The sequence below is a fragment of the Dromiciops gliroides genome, chromosome 2 (genome assembly GCF_019393635.1).
Source record: "Dromiciops gliroides isolate mDroGli1 chromosome 2, mDroGli1.pri, whole genome shotgun sequence".
In the NCBI taxonomy this organism is placed as follows: Eukaryota; Metazoa; Chordata; class Mammalia; order Microbiotheria; family Microbiotheriidae; genus Dromiciops; species Dromiciops gliroides.
This window is the reverse complement of record NC_057862.1, coordinates 594,035,030-594,047,235: the sequence shown is the minus strand read 5'-3', so window position 1 is coordinate 594,047,235 and position 12,206 is coordinate 594,035,030. Positions and strand designations below refer to the sequence as shown.

At 41.5% G+C, this 12,206-nt stretch overlaps 1 protein-coding gene across 1 annotated transcript in view; it reads left to right on the top strand.

The window, feature by feature from the left end:
• EML6 (EMAP like 6) overlaps window positions 1–12,206 on the top strand; it is a 325,245-nt gene that overhangs the window by 298,888 nt on the left and 14,151 nt on the right. The window contains 3 exon segments of the mRNA XM_043989586.1: window positions 810–967; window positions 1,700–1,814; window positions 6,928–7,116. Coding sequence (XP_043845521.1) covers window positions 810–967; window positions 1,700–1,814; window positions 6,928–7,116 — 462 coding nt within the window.

Below are 12,206 nucleotides of genomic sequence, written 5' to 3'. Positions count from 1 at the left end.
GAAACTTAACACTTACTAGCTGTGTGACCCTGGGCAAGTCACTTAACCCCCATTGCCCCGCAAAAAAAAAAAAAAAATCATGCTTGTGAGTGACTACACCCTAACAAACCAGGCTGCTTAAGTTCTTTGAGTTAGCAGTTAGGACAGGTACCAAAAGATATTACGGGGAAATTATTTGCTCCACTAAATCATGATTGCCTTTATTCTCAGCCCTTTGGAAAATCTCTCCTGTCTTGAATCAGCCTCTTCCACCCACTAGGGGATTTGGCACAGTTACTCCCTTTCAGTAGATACAGATAAAATTAGGAATAATGGGATTCTTCAGCCAGCAGATGCTTCATTGTTAGTGATGGTCACTCTTTTTATTTTTTTTATAATCATGGGATGAATTATTTTACTTTATAGATCACTCACAGAAAACATTGACTCTCAAGATGGTCTTCCCCTGCCCTCCAGCGTGTATCTGAGCTTTCTCCTTCTGTCAGCCAGTATATGCTCATGGAATAAAAATTCATTTTAATGGAGATCTGGAAAAAATACCATTAGCAAGATAAACTAATGAAAATGAACAAATGTGTAGTGCATTCCAGCAATCAAATCTAAAAGATTTCTATATTATCCATGGTTCAGGATGATCTGCCTCTATTACTTATTTGCCTTTAATATGACAGATGCTTAAGAGTTGAACTTTTTTTTTTTTTGCATGTGCTTCAAAATAGTTCTGGTTTGGTACTGAAGCTGAGCAGATGAGGATCTAGTCAAAGGCATCAGGCCCATTTCTGACATTGGTTTATTTCTTTTGCTTCCAGAACAACCTCACTTTCACTGGCGCCATAAATGGAGATGTCTATGTCTGGAAGGACCATTTTCTTATTAGGCTGGTGGCCAAAGCTCACACAGGCCCAGTCTTTACAATGTATACAACTCTTCGAGATGGACTGATAGTCACTGGTGGAAAGGAGAGACCGTAAGCTAAGCACTTTCTAGAAATATTATGCCATTTCTGTTTATCCCTGGGAGGTGGGTTGCCAACAACTTCTCTTCCTCAGAAGTGTGGATTTTCTCTAGAGGGATGCTTATATATTAATTCTCCTATCTCTCGTGTTCAGGAAGGGAGATCTATGTCTGCTATTCTCCAAGAGGTTCCTAGATCAAACAATCCATGATGATGTAAGAGAAGAAAAGCAGCAGAGCAGTTTGCTTTCAAAAACCCCAGATGTAGATAGTTGAGTGAATTGTAGAGTGTCCAATTTAAAAGGGTCCTGAAAGACATTAAGGATTCCTGAAGCAAATGGAATTTCTCTAGTGTTTACAACATGCTCCTCACTGGAGCTCTTTCAAGGGTAAGACGCATCATGGAGAGGACAGAGTTTAGGAGAGGCCATAGTCTGATTCTCCAGATCACTTTTTTTTCATCTCTCAAAATATGGAATATCACTACTTGAAATCAGAAGACCTGAATTCAAATCCTGTCTTAGACACTTACATGGTAACTTGAAAGGAATGTGAGCCATGAATGGCAAAGCAGAACCCACAGAAAAACTTGACGGTAGTTTTTCATACATGCCAATTATTTATCAGAGACCAGCTGAGTCAAAAACTGACTGTACCCCTTGATGAAATTCTTAGTAAGGGGAGTGGAAAGTGGGGTGGGGGAGGTGAGGGTCTTATTCTCAGTATGCCTGCTACTCCCTTTTAGGACCAAAGAAGGAGGAGCTGTGAAACTGTGGGACCAGGAGATGAAGCGCTGCCGGGCATTTCAGCTAGAGACTGGGCAACTGGTAGAGTGTGTGCGCTCAGTGTGTAGAGGCAAAGTAAGTGGAGACCAAAGTAGCCCCTTCCCTTCACCCCTTGTCCTCCCACTGGGCTTGGGAAGAAGCCAGGACTAAGAAGAAAACAGCCATACTTGGGGCTTGCCCTCACCCAAACATACCTGGTACTGACACCACCAACCCATAACTCAGGACTGGAAGATGCCCATTTATATGAAGTGATATGGAACTCTCCACCTCAAAGGGAGACTTATTTTATTCTCATAGGCAAATAAATATTTATTGAAAAATAGGGGAAAGACAGATGAGCCCCACAAAACATTCATAAACTTCCCAGTCCTTCCTCTGTAACCAAATCTATTGTATTAGCTACAAATGGTTATGGTATCATTTAGGAGGGAGAAGAAATGACAGTCAAGAAAATGTTTCCATTTTTCTCTAACTATATTTGATAATATGTGATCTCTGAGCTAAAAAGGACCTGAGGTTCAATCTTCTCATTTTATGAGCAAGGAAATATGAGACCCACAAGGGTGAGGGACTTCACCAAGGGCATGTAGGTAGTTAGTGGCAGATCTACCTAGGTCCTCCTGCCTGCCAGGACAGTGTTCTTTCCATTTCTGTATTTCTGAATTTATAAGATTTGCCTTAAGGCCAATCTAGAGGTTGATTTTATACTCAATTCCACCACAAACAACAACAACAATAATAACAACAGCAACGTTACTTTAGCTTGACATAATGGGAAAAATCTGATAAAATTAGTCACTAGGGTTTTGATCTACTGAGTGTACTTTGGCCAGAGTTTCTCTGGCCAAGTGAAATGTCAGTAAGTTGATTAAGAAAGATGGTTTGGGGGAAGAGAGGTGGTACTATATAATAGATGAGACTGGAAACAGGAAAATTAGCATCAAAAGGCTAGACGAATAATATTTTGAACTAGCAAAAAATGGCTACAGTGGTAGTGGTAGTGGTAGTGGTAGCCATTTGAATCAACATCCTAACACAGCTTGACCAATGCATTTCCTTCCTTATAGGCAGGCTGACTTTTTTTTTTTTTTGGTGGGGGTAATGGGGCAATGAGGGTTAAGTGACTTGCCCAGGGTCACACAGTATCTAAGCCTGGATTTGAACTCAGGTCCTCCTGAATCCAGGGCTGGTGCTTTATCCACTGTGCCACTTAGCTGCCCCCCCAGGATGACTTTTAAATAGTCAACTACATACAAAGAAAGAATCATTTACAATAAGATTCCTGCCTTGTCTTTTCACATGAAAAATGCCTTGAAGATGGTGTTAGCATCCTCCTTTCTCTTTGATATGGGTGAATACATAAACAGGTTGAAGATACTCCTAAGTATAGTCGAGTGATTAGGACAAAAGTCCCAGACTCCTTACTTTAGCACTTAAACCCTTTACAACTTGAATCCAATCCAGTTTCCCATTCTTCCCTTTCATGTACTCTATGATCAGGGCAGCTAGGTGGCACATTGGATAGAGCACTGGCCTTGGCAGGATCCAAGTTCAAATCTCACCTCAGACGCTTACTAGCTGTGTGACCCTGGGCAAGTCTCTTAACTCCAATTGCCTTAAACATCTGGGGCCATCTCCAGTCATCCTGATATATATTTTACCACTGGACCCAGATGGCTCTAGAGGAGAGAGTGAGGTTGGTGACCTTGTACACCCTTCCCTCACTTAAATCTAATTTACTGCAAGTCATGACATCATATCCTGATGTCATGGTCCTCTTTGAGAATGAAGGACAAAAAACAACAACAACACTGTGATCATGTAATCATGAGTTGATTGGGCCAGAAGGAATCTCTGTGGCCATCTACTCCAACTAACCTAGAAAATAAAAATTCCCTCTAAATTTGCTTACAGACCTCCCATGAGAAAGAACCTACTGTGTTGTAAGGCAGCATATTTCTCTGCTGGATAGCCCAGATTGTTAGAAAGTTTTTCCTTACATCAAGCTTAAAATCTAAGTAAACTATAACTCCGTTCCCATCCACCCACCCCACCCACTTCCACTGCATCTACAATACTAGTTTAGGAACCCAAAGTCACGATCTGTTCTTGATGAAGCCATGCTGGTTCTTTGGGATTGTTGCTTCTTTTTTCTAGGTTCTAATAACTATTTCCTTTAGCAATATGTTTTAGAATCTCACCAGAAATAAAAGTCAAGTTCATTGGCTTTTTGAAGATTATCTCTTCTGCTTTTTGAGTCTGGTTAATGTTTACCCTTCTCCGATTTTGTGGCACCTCTCTTCTCCATTATTATTCAAAAATGATTGACAGTGGGGCAGCTAGATGGCGCAGTGGATAGAGCACTGGCCTTGGATTCAGGAGTACCTGAGTTCAAATCTGGCCTCAGACATTTAACACTTACTAGCTGTGTGACCCTGGGCAAGTCACTTAACCCCATTTGCCTCACAAAAAAAAAAAAAAGAAAAAGAAAAAATGATTGACAGTGACATTCACTTCTCTCAGTATTTATTGAGGGTAGCTAGGACTTCTCTTACTGTGACCTTATTAAAATTGGCTGGCAGCTCCCTATCAGCCATATTTATTATGTACTTTCTAGTCTTACAATTTTCTTATTGGTAGAGAAAATAGAAGCAAAACTTGGGTTTGAATCTTACCCCCGACACATACTGGCTTAATGATACTGGAGAAGTCACTTAGTTGCTCCACTGAGACTACTGAGTAGCACCATGGATAGAGTGCTGACCCTGGATTCAAGAAGAACTGAGTTCAAATTCTGACTTGGACACTTGCTAGTTGTGTGATCCTGGGCAAGTTACTTAACTTCTGTGTGCCACTATTTCCTCATCTGTAAAATAGACATGATAGTAGCACCTACCCTCCAGGGTTGTTATAAGGATAAAATAAGATAATATTTATGAAGCACTTTGCAAAAAACCTTAAGGTGCCGTATAAATGCTAGTTAATAATTAATGCTAGCTAATAATTAATAATTTTAGTCCATGAGATCCTTCCTAACCTTTCCCTGACCCCTTTGAAACCTGCTTTCACAAAATCTAAGGTATGTTTGAGAACATTCTTTATTTTCTTCCCTTCTTTATCAAAAACTTTAAGATGGAGTGGTCACTTCCTCTCAAGGTTCCCACCATTTCTACCCCAGCAACCAGTTTCTCCTTGGTGAGAATTAGATGCTGAATGGAATTTCCTCTTTTGGTTTCTCTACTCTTTGAAGAACAATGTTCTAGCCAAACTGCTCTAATCACAATTATCTGAATTCATTGAACCTGATGTAGGAGGCAAAAAAGGGTTAATAGAAAAACCCAAGACCCAAGCTCTAATTCAGATATTAGCTCTAAAAGGGAGTCAGACCCCAGTTAATGGAAGAGGCAAAGGTGAGTCACTGGCGCCTTAAAACCAGTCACTTCGGGCAGGTGGGGCTTGTTAGCCTTGGTAGGCAACCTGCCTAGGGGAAGGTAACCCTGATTTAAAACCTCCGCTGCCTTGAGGCTATACCCATATATGGGGAAGGCTTCAGGAGTTAACCAAGAGGAAAAATCAGGAGTCGGAGTCCCTTAGGCAGTTGGATGTTGGACATCACATCCCTCTGGCAACTCCTGCGGTGGCACTGGTGCCAAACTGTATTGACTTTGCCTCTCCTTTGGATCCACCAATGTCACAGAGAGGGAAAACTTGCTGCATGGGCAACAGCTTGTTTTCCATATTGATCCGCCCCACTCCAGCTACTCCTCATGGGGTAGATACAACAGGGGATGCGGCAGTTACTGGTCCTAAGTCACTCAGGAGCTGTGGCTCCCATATCGGACTGCAAAGCCACACTTGTGGCCTGTGGCTCTTCAAGGCACTGATCCATGGTCGTCTGCGACTGGTGGAGGCCTACTACTACTGCTACTACTACTACTACTATACTAGGTTCTTGTACCCACAGAAATCAGTGTCTATAATGGAAACAGAGGGAGAAAGGCCATTATGACCTTAGACTAAAAAGACAACCTATAGAAATTCTAATGAAAAATAGAGATATTTTGAAACTAGCCATGGGAATCAGAAAGAGACATGCGCAGAAAAGGCCAAATTTGTCCCCAGATTCACCTTATGACTGTAAGCCCCCAAAACACACCTCCACTGAAAAAGGTACCCACCTCGGGGGTTGGCTTAGGACTCCAGGAACTCCAAATTAGGATAAACCCTCCTCTGTACCTCCCCAAGGTGGAGAATATTATAATAAGTAAGACAGGCCCTCCCCTGTACCTCCCCAAGGTGGAGAATATTATAATAAGACTGATAATCAATTTGTCCATACTATAAATATAACTGTCTTTCCTTTCCTTATTTGAGAGATACCAATCCAATATTCTGGTTCTCTCCCTGTGGTCACCCACGGTATTGCAATAAAACTTGGGAAACTAAGTCACTGAGTCTTGTAATTCTTTTGGGATGACTCATGATCAATTTGACCCCAAAAGTCCAGCCCACATCAAACCCTTTTCAACTGTTTTCCACTATATCCTTCTTTCCCTCCATCAATCCCTATGGAAATTCTCTTATTCCAAACCCAATTCAGATGCCACTTTCTCTCTAAAATTTCCCCCCCAGTACCCAGCCAGAGTGATCTCTCCCCTCTCAAAACCCTCATTACATATTAAGCCTCCCTTTAGCACTTAGCCTATCCTCATTTCCATTATAATCATCTGAATCTGTTTTATCTCCTCTTTTGAAGCCTCAGCTCTTGGAGGGGAGGGACCTTGCTTTCTTAACACAGTGCCTTGACCATAGAAGGCACTTAATAAATGTTTGTTGTACTGAATTTAATCAAATTGAACTGAATGTTTGGGAAATGATGAAAAATCAAGGGAATAGAATGGCTTGTTGGGAGCAGAAAGTTGCAATATGCTACCTGAGCTATGAATGAGTGAAACGAAAAAATGAAAAATGTTCTAGCTAGGCCAAAAGATATTGGTTGAGGAATGAAATAGATAAGAAAACAAGGTGAAATTGAATGATAAGGACTTTTTGTTGTTAGAATGACATTGAGTAATTGAGGTAGCTTTGGGGACTTGGAGGGGAATCCTGACTGTTCCTCTTTTGATACCATGGCTACTTATTACATCTCCTCCAGTTTATTTTAGCTGCATTTTTACTTCAACAGGGGAAAATTTTAGTAGGAACCAAAGATGGAGAAATAATTGAAGTTGGTGAAAAAAATGCTGCTTCCAACATGTTGATTGATGGCCACATGGAAGGGGAGATCTGGGGTCTGGCCACTCATCCTACCAAGGATATTTTCATCTCGGCCAGCAATGATGGTACAGCCAGGATCTGGGACCTGGCAGACAAAGTGAGTGATGCTGCTTCCTTTTTCAAATGGCACTGTTGGGGTGGGAATAGGTGGTGGGGGTCCTTAGGTATTCCTCTTTAAAGAATTACAACTCTTGCACACAATCCAATTAGAATAAAGATGGTCTTTTATTTGGGCACTGGAGAAAGTGACCAAGAGGAAAGACTTCCCTCTTGGGGAGGAGATGGCTTAGAGACATCTTTTCTCTCAAATGGAAGAAAGGCCAAAGCTTTTATAGAGGATGAATGGGGTGACCACCTGACAATGGAAAGTTCCTTTTGAGGGTGGGGTGGGGAAAGATTCCTGAGAACAGGGGGGATTTTCTTTTGGAATGATAGTCCTCTGACCTCTGGAATTCTCTTCTGACTCCTAGTTTAGGTTAGTAGCCACGCCTAACTGACTTTCCTTCTATAGAAGTTAATCTCCCCTAACTTCTTCGTGTGTGTCCCTACTGATATCTAGTTGGGCCAATTTAAACTTCAATAGTCCCTTAATTCCTCTATATGTCCCAAGCCCCATGTCAGGACTGATGCCAGAAAGAAGTGCTCCAGTGTCAAACCCCATCAAGGGAAGTTTCCATTGACTGGGTATGCATATGAATGACTAGTCCTTTTTACCTTTTATTTTATTAGGTTAAAAATATACCCTCTTAGGGGCGGCTATGGTGGCGCAGTGGATAGAGCACCGGCCCTGGAGTCAGGAGGGCCTGAGTTTCAAATCCAGCCTCAGACACTTGACGCTTAACTAGCTGTGTGACCCTGGGCAAGTCACTTAACCCCAATTGCCTCACCAAAACAAAAGACAAAAAAAACCACAACAACAACAAAATATATACCCTCTTGGGAGGGGGAAAGAGGAGAGCAGCTAGGTGGCAGAGTGGATAAAGCTCCGACCCTGTAATCAGGAGGACCTGAGTTCAAATCCGCACTCAGACACTTGACACTTACTAGCTGTGTGACCCTGAGCAAGTCACTTAACCCTTATTGCCCCTCAAAAAAAAAAAAGTAGTCTTTGTGATGATGTCTAGTGAACTACCCCAGGGGTCTGTACTTGACTTTTTTTTTTTTTAGTGAGGCAATTGGGGTTAAGTGACTTGCCCAGGGTCACACAGCTAGTAAGTGTTAAGTGTCTGAGGCCGGATTTGAACTCAGGTCCTCCTGACTCCAGGGCCAGTGCTCTATCCACTGCGCCACTGAGCTGCCCCCTGTACATGACTTTAAAAGGGTAACATTTTAATCAATGGTTTAGATGAATGAATGAAAAAGCAATTATTAGTCGCTTGCCATATGTTCCACACTGTACTAAATGCTAGAGATACACATACATAAAGACAGTCCCTGACCTCAAGGAACTTGCATTTCAGTAAAAGAGGTGATATTCATAGGGAAGAGGTGGTGACAAGGTTGGGGCACCTTAGTCAAGAAAGTTATAGGGATGGACAGCAGGGTTCTGAGAGAGAGTAGACTGACAAACTCTGTCCAGGAACAATGTGATATTTGATTTGATGATGGTTCATAGTTCTAGAACTAGGATCTGAGGTGAGAAGAGGAAAGGGTATGTATCACTTGGCAAAAAAGTGTTTCATAGACTGTGGAGCAGATGGAAGGTGGCCTGCAAATGCAAAGTGAAGCAAATAGAATGCTGGGGGCTTTCCTGAAATAATGGTCCAGGTGAATTAGTCAGCAATCAGAACAATGGGGCCCTGGGGAAGAAGTTCTTTCAGAGCATGGTCTCTGATATAGGAAGTGCTTAGTGAGGTTGTGGAGGACTCCAGATGTGGCCTGAGGATAGGGAGTGAAATGAAGTGATAAAACCATTTTTGTAAAAATGTACAGTGACACAAGGTAGGCAAGGTGGGTAATATTGGATAATAGAATCAGGATCCAAGAAGATCTTAAAGATCTTGAAAATTGACAATAATAGGTCAAATCAAATGAGAAGAAATTTAGGGATAGACTTAGTTTCTCATCTACAGAAATTTTTATGAGAAACATATTTCATGCATCAAAGGTATCCTCAATGAAGGCATTAAAGGCAGGCTTTCAGAAGTCATTTTTCATATCAGACTATATTTTTACTATCACATGAACAACGGTATGAATACAAGAATACAAAATCCCCATGCATTATTGTTTATTTTGCATAACAAAGCATTTGATTAGATAGAACAAAACACCACCTTAAGGATCTCAAAGCAAAATGTATCCCATCAATTCATTAAAATTATTCAAGATTCCATAAAAGATAACCTTGAACAACAAACATCTTGTCATTGATACAAGGCCAGGAATAAAATAATGAGATGTATTCTTGCCAAAGGAGTTTTGCCAGAGTCCAAATTGAAGTGAGTTTCCTTATAGATGGTGAGGTCCTCCAGATGTTCCTGTTAGTAGATGACATAGTGTTGGTTGCATCAAGCCCTGGAACACTGCAGAGCCCCCTGGAAGAGATCTATAACCATGTAAAAAGTACTGTTGGGGGCAACTAGGTGGCGCAGTGGATAGAGCACCAGCCCTGGATTCAGGAGGGCCTGACTTCAAATCCAGCCTCAGAAACTTGACACTCACTAGCTGTGTGACCCTGGGCAAGTCACTTAACCCTTATTGCCCCACCCAAAAAAAATTTTTAAGTACTGTTGTATGACTACAAGTTGTGGAATAACACTACATTATGCAAAGAATGAAAAAAGGAGTTTCACTTAGACAGCAGTGAACAGGCATGTGGTTGGTGTGCTGTAACAATATAAAATAAGGAACTATAAAGAAGGACCAAAATAAAGCATGTCATCAGAAAAATATGATTTTTTTAAAAATATGGGCTGGGGGGCAGCTAGGTGGCACAGTGGATAGAGCACCAGCCCTGGATTCAGGAGTACCTGAGTTCAAATCCGACCTCAGACACTTAACACTTACTAGCTGTGTGACCCTGGGCAAGTCACTTAACCCCAATTGCCTCACCAAAAAAATAAATAAATAAAAATAAAAATATGGGCTGGTCACCTGGTAAGTGCAAGAGATGACCAATGGATACTCTGGGTGATATCCTCATAACGTTAAAAAAGTGACTAAGGCCCTTAGCATTGGATGGACTCCCAACTTCTGGGAAGACATAGACAAGGGAGGAAGGAAGGAAGGAGGGAAGGAAAAGGGAAGGAAAGAAGAAAGGAAGGAAAGAGGGAGAGAAGGAAGGATGAAGAGAAAGGAGGAAAGAAAAGGAGGAAAGAGAAGAAAGGAAGCAAAAAAAGTACTTAATAAGTGCCTAGTATGTGCCAAGCACTATGCACTGAGTATTTCAGTAAATAAAATCCAGTAAATAAAATTCCTACAATTATGTTTTTTAAATTAGCTTCATAAGTGCAAATGAGACAACAGTTCATGTACAAAAAATAACTAACCAAAAAGAAATGTGTGGCCAACTGTGGGTTATACTAGAAGGCCTCCAAATTCCCTTCTAACTCTTTGATCCCGTGATTCTTATTCTGCATTTTGAGAGTTTTAGTGGCCTTCAAGCTCAGTATGGTTCAAAAGTATTATGGGGGGGCAGCTAGATGGCGCAGTGGATAGAGCACTGGCCCTGCAATCAGGAGTACCTGAGTTCAAATCCCGGCCTCAGGACACTTAACACTTACTAGCTGTGTGACCCTGGGCAAGTCACTTAACCCCAATTGCCTCACTAAAAAAAAAAAGTATTATAGGGAAGTTAAAAAAACAGTACATGGGGCAGCTAGGTGGCACAGTGGATAAAGCACTGGCCCTGGATTCAGGAGTCCCTGAGTTCAAATCTGGCCTCAGACACTTAACACTTACTAGCTGTGTGACCCTGGGCAAGTCACTTAACCCCAATTGCCTCACTAAAAAAAAAAAAAAAAGTATTATAGGGAAGTTAAAAAATCAGTACATGGGGCAGCTAGGTGGCACAGTGGATAAAGCACTGGCCCTGGATTCAGGAGGACCTGAGTTCAAAATCTGACCTCAGACACTTGACACTTACTAGCTGTGTGACCCTGGGCAAGTCACTTAACCCCAATTGCCTCACTTAAAAAAAAAAAAGTATTATAGGGAAGTTAAAAAATCAGTACATGGGGCAGCTAGGTGGCACAGCGGATAAAGCACCGGCCCTGGATTCAAGAGGACCCGAGTTCAAAATCTGACCTCAGACACTTGACACTTACTAGCTGTGTAACCCTGGGCAAGTCACTTAACCCCAATTGCCTCACTAAAAAAAAAAAGAAAAGTATTATAGGGAAGTTAAAAAATCAGTACATGGGCAGCTAGGTGGCATAGCAGATAAAGCACCGGCCCTGGATTCAAGAGGACCGGAGTTCAAAATCTGACCTCAGACACTTGACACTTACTAGCTGTGTGACCCTGGGCAAGTCACTTAACCCTCATTGCCCAGCCCAAAAAAAAAAATCAGTACTATCCAATAAAGACTAATATCATAACTGGCATTAAGAAAGGCTTAGTGTCCAAAGTGGTCCATTATACACCATCCTGGTCAGGTCACCTAGGAGTGCTGTATTTATTTCCAGGTATCACATTTTAGAAAGGATATAGACAAACTTAAACATCTATAGATAGAATAAGGCAACCAGAAAGGAGTCTGGAGACCACACAAACGCTGTTCAGTTCTGTGAGGGATATAAGAGCATAACACAATCACTTCCCTCAAGGAGCTTATCTGTTGAGTTTGGGAAGACAAGAATTCCACACCTAAAACAACGAGGAAGCAATTCAGAAGAGCATCATTATATATTAAATGATGTGCTACAGACTCCAAGCACTGAAAGGGTTTAGAGAAGGAAGAAATCTGGCCTGCAGTTCCATAGCTGGAGTCTCTAAAGACTCTCTGTCTGCCACAGTTACATCTTTAGGTCGTGTTTCCAAGAAGAAAGTACAATAAATATTTAAATATACACACTAACAATAGCTTTCATTTATATAGTGCTTTGCAGAGTCCTTTTACAAATATTGTCTCATTTTATCTCACAATAACCCCAGGAGGTAGGTGCTGTTATTACCCCCATTTTACAGATGAGGAAACTAAAGCAAATAAACGTTAACTGACTTGCCAAATACCACACAGCTAGT